This window comes from Drosophila persimilis, unplaced genomic scaffold (genome assembly GCF_003286085.1).
Source record: "Drosophila persimilis strain 14011-0111.01,24,50 unplaced genomic scaffold, DperRS2 tig00001190-arrow-arrow-pilon, whole genome shotgun sequence".
NCBI classification, from domain to species: domain Eukaryota; kingdom Metazoa; phylum Arthropoda; class Insecta; order Diptera; family Drosophilidae; genus Drosophila; species Drosophila persimilis.
Genome location: NW_020825433.1, coordinates 1 through 8,211, shown reverse-complemented (window position 1 = coordinate 8,211; position 8,211 = coordinate 1). Strand labels below are relative to the sequence as shown.

At 40.4% G+C, this 8,211-nt stretch overlaps 1 protein-coding gene across 1 annotated transcript; it reads left to right on the top strand.

The window, feature by feature from the left end:
- The first annotated feature begins 5,904 nt into the window (after window positions 1–5,904).
- Window positions 5,905–6,384, top strand: LOC113566885. The gene is made up of 2 exons (XM_026994050.1): window positions 5,905–6,075; window positions 6,148–6,384. The coding sequence occupies exons 1-2, from the start codon at window positions 5,917–5,919 to the stop codon at window positions 6,382–6,384; spliced, it is 396 nt and encodes a 131-aa protein (XP_026849851.1). The 5' UTR covers window positions 5,905–5,916.
- Window positions 6,385–8,211: the final 1,827 nt, after the last annotated feature.

Here is an 8,211-nt window from a genome sequence, read left to right as displayed (position 1 = left end):
CCAGTGCCATTCGGATGCCGCAGCCAATCATCCAGACAGATGCAACGTGGGCGGCCGGACCAGAGCCGCTCGCCATCTCCAATTTTTGCCCACGCTGCACGCCTACACCAAAAATCCAGCCAGCCAACACAACGCACAGGGAGACAGCAGAGCCGACCGGCATGCAGCGCAATGTTCGCAACAATGCTTTGTTGTAGATGTCACTTTTATTGTTCCGTAGTGTGTTACCATTAGTTAATTATCTGTGATATTAGGAATAAGTTTTTGTAATTTATTGTAGTCTTATTGTAGTCTAATTGTATATTTTTGTAGTCCATTTATATTTTTACTTACCATTCTTGTTTTCTCCTTCTTCTTCTTCTTTGCCAACTATCACCCATTCCCCAATACCTGACAAGTGGCAACGCCATTAATGACCAAAAAAAAAAAAAATACCACGCCAATTAGGAAAATACCCGAGCCGATAACCTACAAAAGTCAATTCAAATTCAAATTGCATTTATCAATGCCAGTGTGTTATCGGCCGCCGACTTCGGCAATTACGCCCAGCCAATTCCTCACCCAACCCCAACCCACTCCAAATGCCGCTAAATGCTAAATGCGGTTGTGCAGGAATAAAACATACACTGCCAACCTTCGCCACTCTGCCAAACGCCCTATTAAAGCCATTTCAACCGCCCACAAGATGCTATGCGGTCGTCTCCTCGGAGCGTCTCGCGCCCGGATCGAAATATCCAGAAGTTTACAGTATCCGGGCGGTTATAAGGGAGAAGGCAAACTTTCCCCTTCCCATCCCATCCCATCCCCCGACAACATAGCAGCCAATACACACGGCGCAGTGAACATACGACACAGGCTATTAACCAACAACAACACAGGCAGCCACTAAAATAAACAGCCAATGCAATTTTCCATTGCCTACTTGTCGGTGCTGCTGCCCTCGGACCACTTTCATCTCACTCAATATTGGGCTGAGTGAAAGTGGAACCGGGGGTGAGAGCACCGGTAAATGTCGATCGGCGATCGGGTCTTTCGAGTGGATGGGAGATTGTGAGAGTTGGCGGACATGGAGTGTTCCATCATGAACCTCGTCTGCTACTCTCATCTCGTCCACCCGCTCGAGAGGTTGCGATCGTCGGACGTTTATAACCGTGTCGTGTCGCCTCTTTTTGATTGTTCTTTGCCGTGTCGCCATTTCCTTTTTTCTGCGGTGCCCTGTTTTCTTTTTGTGGTGTCTGTCGTGTGCCGTGCCGTGCCGTGCCCCCCCTGACATGACAAAAGTCCCTTCCCCCACCGCCACTACTACTACCGACAAACTTTCTGCTCCCCAATAAATAACATTAATTTAAAAAAAAACACAAACTAACGAGAGAAAACTGTGTAAAGAGTTAGAAAGTGCCAATAAATACATTAAACACAAACACACACACACACAAGAGACTTTTCAATTAAAAACAACAAGCAGGCAGCAAATCGCCAACACACAAACTAACAACAACCATGACGAAGGGAATGGCCAGACGGGGGTCAAACAGATGCCACAGCGACGGCGGCAGACCGGCCCGCAGAGGGGCCCTAGCGGCAGCAGCAGGAGCCATCTACACCAACACCAACTCCGCCAATAGCAGCAGCAGCAGCAGAGCACTCGGCGCAGACGCCAACACCAACGTCAACGCCAATGCAGAGCGCCGACGCCACAGCGACGGCGGCTGCAGCCAATACAATGATAACAGCAAGCGTGAGTACCGAGCCATCGCTGATGTATCCACGGCCACAGCCAAGAGCCAAACACAAAGGGAAATGCTGAAAAGACGCCGCTCTCACGGCCACTTTTCCCGCCTCTCGCGAATACCCACACATTCTTATTGCCTCCTCCCCACCCTGCATACGAAACAAGTAAACCAACTGAGAGAGTCGAAAGGGGGAAACGACAAAGAGACGGACTAACAGTGAAGAGTCTGCAGAACAAGAGGCCTCGAAACATACCTGCCTTCATACCTACATATAGACGATACTTCAGCCCGAGCGGAAAAAGCAGCGAACGGATCGAACATTACAATCGAACCTGGTTCGAGTTTGAGCTTGAACGCCCCTCTCATGACGAAAGCCCTGGCAGCAAACACAAACGCAAACACACATGCAAACACAACCGCAAATAAAATGACAACGACATTGTGTAAAACGGCAATGCAAATTAAATAACTGCGGTAGCGGATTGCGTTTTTAAAAAGTTTTTATTTTACTTCTAACTTCACAGATATAGATTTAAGTAGAGGGTCACAAAGGATTCCGGACAAAGGGTTTGCGCGATCTTAATTTTTAGCTCGACTTTGCGGTGTCGCTTTTGGATCAAGACTGGCTTGAACTTTCTGATCTTTGCATCGTTGATCCCTTTCGGGAATAGTTTTTCTATAAACATTTCAATTGATTTCGCCATCCCGAGTATTGGATTTCGTCATCCAAAGAGAGAACTGTAAAAGGCCTAAAGTGCAGGATCTGCAGAAAGCCGGGAGTGAGATTGTTTATGAGAAGCCGGGTGTGGGCAAACATTGGTTTTCCATTTAGGCGAGTGTCAAAGATTGGGATTGCGGCGGGAGCCCTTGAGATTGTACATCTTAGAAATCAATTAGGCGGAGGCCCAAGATTGAAATTGTTTTCGATTTGGAAAGCCAAAGATTGTTTACAACTCGTATAAGAGCTCAATAGAATTGGGTACGGTAACTCCCCCATTCTTAAATGTTTCGTCCCGATACATTTTGAAGTTCTGATAGAGCTCTAATTTCTTCTGACAGTATTTGAATGTTGCTTTCCACTATTTCTTCTGACGGTATTCTTATTGATTTAATAAGTACAAATTTGGTTAATTTATAGCCGAAGTAAAATAACATTATCAATATCAAAATGATTAAAAATAATGTTGTTAATGGTAAGGCCGTATTACCTAATGTTATAAGGGGATTTAAAATATTAACATTATCAAAAGAAAATTGCTTATCATTCGATTGTATATAATCAACTAATTCAAAATCGCTATATCTATGATGCGATATATATCATAGAATTTTACCCTTATCATTTATGTGGGTTATATTATTTATTACAATTGTGTTGTTGAATATAAGGAGATACGATCCTAACAAAGTAGTATTGTCTACGATATTTTTGCCTGAAACTAATATGGCACCATCCTGAATGATGTCTATTTCTTTGTTTTTTCCCCTTTTTTTAGTGCAGTTGGCTTTAAAGCCATTAAGTAAATTGGTGAAACAGGTATTCTTTAAATTTATTTGTGCGTAATTGTTAAAAGTTTCACTTTTAAAATTATTCATTAAATAGTATTTCTCCTTACATTCACAAACTTAACTAACATTCCATCATTTTGTGAGATGGCTCTTGCATGGTAAAACTTGCAAATATCTTTAATTTGAGGATATTTTATGTAAATGATTATTAAATCTGCATTTCGAATTATTTTAACCGTTGCAATGTCCAGCAGATCAGACAGTTCAACAGGATGTTTTTCATGCTTATAAATGTCCTCTATTTCGTTTTTATTTAAAATGTTTGTATTGAAAATGTTTACTTTTAAGAGGGTTATGGTATCAACTAAATTTAGTAGGTCAAAAGTTATTAATTTTAAACGATGCTTTCTCAGTATCGTTTCTTCATTGAAGATGACATTTTTTAATGAATTTGATAGCAATTCAATTTCTTTGAAAAATTTGGAATTTATTACAAATTGTTTATTATTATTTTCAGTTAATTCATTTACTTTGTTTTGTATTTTCAAAAAGTCGTCATGATCAGGGCTGCCTGCTATCCATTTCCAAATGGTACCTAATTCATTAATTCCCCTTTCATTCCGTTTTGGAACTAATTCTGAAATCATTAATTTTAATAGACTTAAGTCCATTGATATTTCCCACTCATCGTCTGAATTAATTGATTTGTTGACATTTTTGGATTCTTTATCAATTATCTCTCTATAAAAACTCAAATTAGTAATATGGAAAAGTTCAGCGTATGTTTCATAAGTGTAAACGTCTCTGTCGTCTTTGAGCAATAGATAGTCACTATGCGTATTACTTCCGAAGTCGTCAATATAACAAAAGTCAGTATAAGTATATTCGCAGACATTTTCTGGAAAAAATATTTAATATTTGATGTTATCTTTATGTATAATTCTGTTTCTATTGTTGATTATAATTTTATTCGGTCGATTTTCCTTAACTACCTGCTTTTTGTATCGGGATTGAAGTTTATTTCTTTCCCCGAATTTCTTTTCATAAACTACTTCTCCTATAAGAGCTAGACCAACGATGTTTTGGATCCAGACTTCTGTGATATGTCACTGCTCCAAAAATATTTCAAAACTTTGCCCCGCCCACTTCCGCCCCCACAAAGAAAGAGAAAACTAAAGACGCAGAATCATAGAGAATAACTATATCTATCCGGTTGCTGAATTTGGATCAGATCAGATAATTTTTGTAGCCAAAAGGTAACAAATCAATTTGCATTGGCTACGCAGCGCCCGACGTCACGCTCAGACTGATTTTCTGTCTCTCTCGCACGCATTCTTTGTCGTGTCGTTTAATATTAGCGGCGTCTGCCGGAGGAGAGCCATACTGACTTAGTATCGGGTATAACTGTAGAGTTGCGGTGTCCGCAGCAACTCACAACGTTCCCCCTCGTTCTCTTCTATCTTTGTTATGTAGCTTAAGCATTTTGGTCTGAGCTTCCTTAAGTAATATTGGATTATGTTTGTGTTCTATTTTGTTATACAATATGTCATATGGCATTTGATTGGTCGTTGAATGTATCGTCAGGTTATATTTCAGTGCCGCCCTTATTATTATTTCTGAATAATCTGTTAGATTTAGTTCATCCTTGATGCACCGCGCTATTTCTGTTAGTGTGGAATGTACCCTTTCTACCTGGCCATTTGAGGTGCTGTGTCTGGGATCAGCATAATAAATAGTTAAGTTACTTCTTTGTATGAATGATCTAAATTGTGCTGAAGTAAAGCTTGGTTCGTTGTCAGTCATTAATGATGTTGCTAACGGAAAGTGTTGCAAAATTTCCATTACCTTATTTTCAATGTTTAATTTACTTTGAATTTCCTTGACCACCAAGTATTTGGAATAAGAATCTATACAAGTTATGAATGTTAGGTTTTGGGCATAGTATATGTCTAAGTGTAATTGATCTCCTTCTTTTGCTGGAATGGGAGCTTCCCCAATTGGAATTTTTACAGGGTGTCTGTGATATTTGTTTTTGTTACAGATCTCACAATTTTTTATATATTCTTTTAATTTTTTGTGCAGGTTTGGCCAATAATACAGCTTAGTTATTTGTTTGTAATTTTCATCTAGTCCTCTATGGGCTCTGCAATGATTTTCTTCTATAATTATAGCTTTATCTTCTGAATTTACTACATCTTGGAGGAACTTTCTCGTGAAGAGAAATTTATTTATGAAGTTTTCCTTTAGCTTATTTTGGATAAGGTATAAATCTTCTAAAGTGCAGTGTATTCCTGTGGTTAAGTGAGGCTGAATAAATTCTTTTAAAATTATTAGCAGATTGTCAACCGTATCAAATTCAATAATATGTCGGGTATTTTCATAAACTCTTACTAACTCATGAACTGTGAATCTCCCTTGCGCTAATAGTAGCTGCTGTTTAAATTGGTTTAGAGGCTTGCTAGTCTCTTGAATGACGTTTTCAAAACTACTCTCTGCTGAATGCTGAGTATTTATATCTGATTCTGATTCTGTCTGGTCGACTATCTGTCATATGATTTATTTTAATCCGAGATAAAGCGTCCGCTACTACGTTAGTTGAGCCTGGCTAATAAATGATTTTTGGTGTGAAACTTTCTATGAAGTAATACCAACGTGTTGGATCATCTTTGCCTGCATGCAGGGCTATGGCGGTCTGGCAGACAGTTTCCTATCCTCGCCATTGTGGCAGCCACTCTCGAGACTCTCCTATTCCGTGTACATCTGGAATATGTTCACTCTGGAAGTAAACAGCAGAATTCTACGGACCAATACATATTTTTCGAACTACAACTTTGTAAGTTTTGTTTTGGATAGTTGAAGGAAACTAGTGGATTATAACAAATGTATAATATTTTATGCTTTGCAGATGCTTAATTTCTGGTCTGTCATTGGGATCACTATTTTGATGTCGTATGTGTTTTATGTTATCATTGGGGCTCCTTTTGGCGGACTCGATAGTCTTCTACGAACCCGGCAGCCACGATCTCCAAGCGAACAAAAGCAGTCGTCAGTAGATGTCCAGCAGGATCAGTTTAATGTCGGAAGGAATCTGGATGAACCTGAAGAGCCTAAGGAAGAAGCCACAACGACTGTTTCAGAATAGTTAAATGTAAGATGCTAATAGTCGTGTTTTGTCTTTCCCATATTTAGATCCAGTATGGTTTTCTTGTATTCAATGACTTTTCGCCGACCAGACATGTTTAAGTTTGCTATTAAGTTAAGACTTTGAAGCCACTTGAGATATTAGATCTTACAAATAACTATTCGACAAGCGCTTTACTCACAAATTCAACTAATAAACGAGGGGGAACGTTGTGAGTTGCTGCGGACACCGCAACTCTACATTTATACCCGATACTTAGTCAGTATGGCTCTCCTCCGGCAGAGGCCGCTAATATTAAACGACACGACAAAGAGTGCGTGCGAGAGAGACAGAAAATCAGTCAGAGCGTGACGTCGGGCGCTGCGTAGCCACTGCAAATTGATTTCTTGCTTTTGGCTACAAAAATGATCCGATCTGATCCAGATTCAGCAATCTGATAGATATGGTCATTATGATTATGCGTTTTTAGTTTTCTCGAATGTGCAATATTGTGAATGCAACAGATTTTCGTCCTTTGTGGGGGCGGAAGGGGGTGGGGCGAAATTCTGAAATATAGGTTTTATAGTGAGAAAAATTTGGTTACTCTAGACTTAATTGTCTCTGAGATTTGTGGATACCACAGATTTTCGCCCTTTGGGAGGGCAGAAGTGGGCGGGGCAAAGTTTTGAAATATTTTTGTAGCAGTGACATATCACAGAAGTCTGGATCCAAAATATCGTTGCTATAACTAGCTGTATATAGGACGGACAGACAGACAGACAGGGCTCAATAGATTCGGATATTGATGCTGATCAAGAATATATATACTTTATGGGGTCGGAAACGATTCCTTCTGGACGTTACACACATCCACTTTTACCACAAATCTAATATACCCCAATACTCATTTTGAGTATCGGGTATAAAAATTATACTCTTCCAAGTAATCTCTTCCATTGTCTATACTTATTGTATTCTTTGTTCTCGTACTATAATTATCATGTCAGAACACGATCGGCAACTAAAACCGAAAAGAAATTGGTTGATTATTTACATAGAACATATTTTATACGAAATTATACGTAAGCGCCAGAGGTTGTATCGCAGTCGATGACTGCAGTAGGGATTTTCTCCCGTTTTGTTTTTTTTTTGCATCTGTTTGCAAAATGAGTATTGGGGTATAATTAGATTTGTGGTAAAAGTGGATGTGTGGTAACGTCCAGAAGGAATCGTTTCCGACGCCCATAAGTATATATATTCTTGATCAGCATCAATAGCCGAGTCGATTGAGCCCTGTCTGTCTGTCCGTCTGTCAGTCCGTCCATCCGTCCGTCCGTCTGTCCGTCCTCTTCAGCGCCTAATGCTCAAAGACTATAAGAGCTGCTGGGGCGCTAACAGACTGTAATCACAAATGGGAATATCAATAACCGGGCGAAAGGGCTGCACACGAGTATGTCCACATTCCGGGCCGAGTCTTATGCCGACGCCTCCCTTGGCCCCCTTCGCACAGGTAGTCTTGACCCTGTTTACATATCGGGGCTTGCTCGGGTTGCCCGTGTGGCAAGGGATTGAAATCGGAGGCGTACCCCAACCAGCGCCCAAAAGAGCCCTGAAAATGGATACTTCTACGGATTCTGGATCAGGTATAATGGGTCGTGGATCGTGGATGATGACGCTTTTGTTGTGTTGTTTTGATCACTGATCACTGAATCACTAGAGTACAGTGAATATTTAATGATTCATTTGTTGCCGCTTCTGGTGGATTCCGTGCCTCCGAAGTGCGTATGCGGGGGCCTGCAATTGGTGGCAACAAAGGCCCCACGGCTGCCACAATCGCTGCTGCAGCGG

Excerpts from the sequence above, each read along its gene's own strand:
- LOC113566885 (XM_026994050.1), top strand. The coding sequence starts at position 5,917 with ATGCAGGGCTATGGCGGTCTGGCAGACAGTTTCCTATCCTCGCCATTG. Across the intron at positions 6,076-6,147 it reads ATTTTTCGAACTACAACTTT|ATGCTTAATTTCTGGTCTGT; the intron begins GTAAGTTTTGTT and ends TATGCTTTGCAG.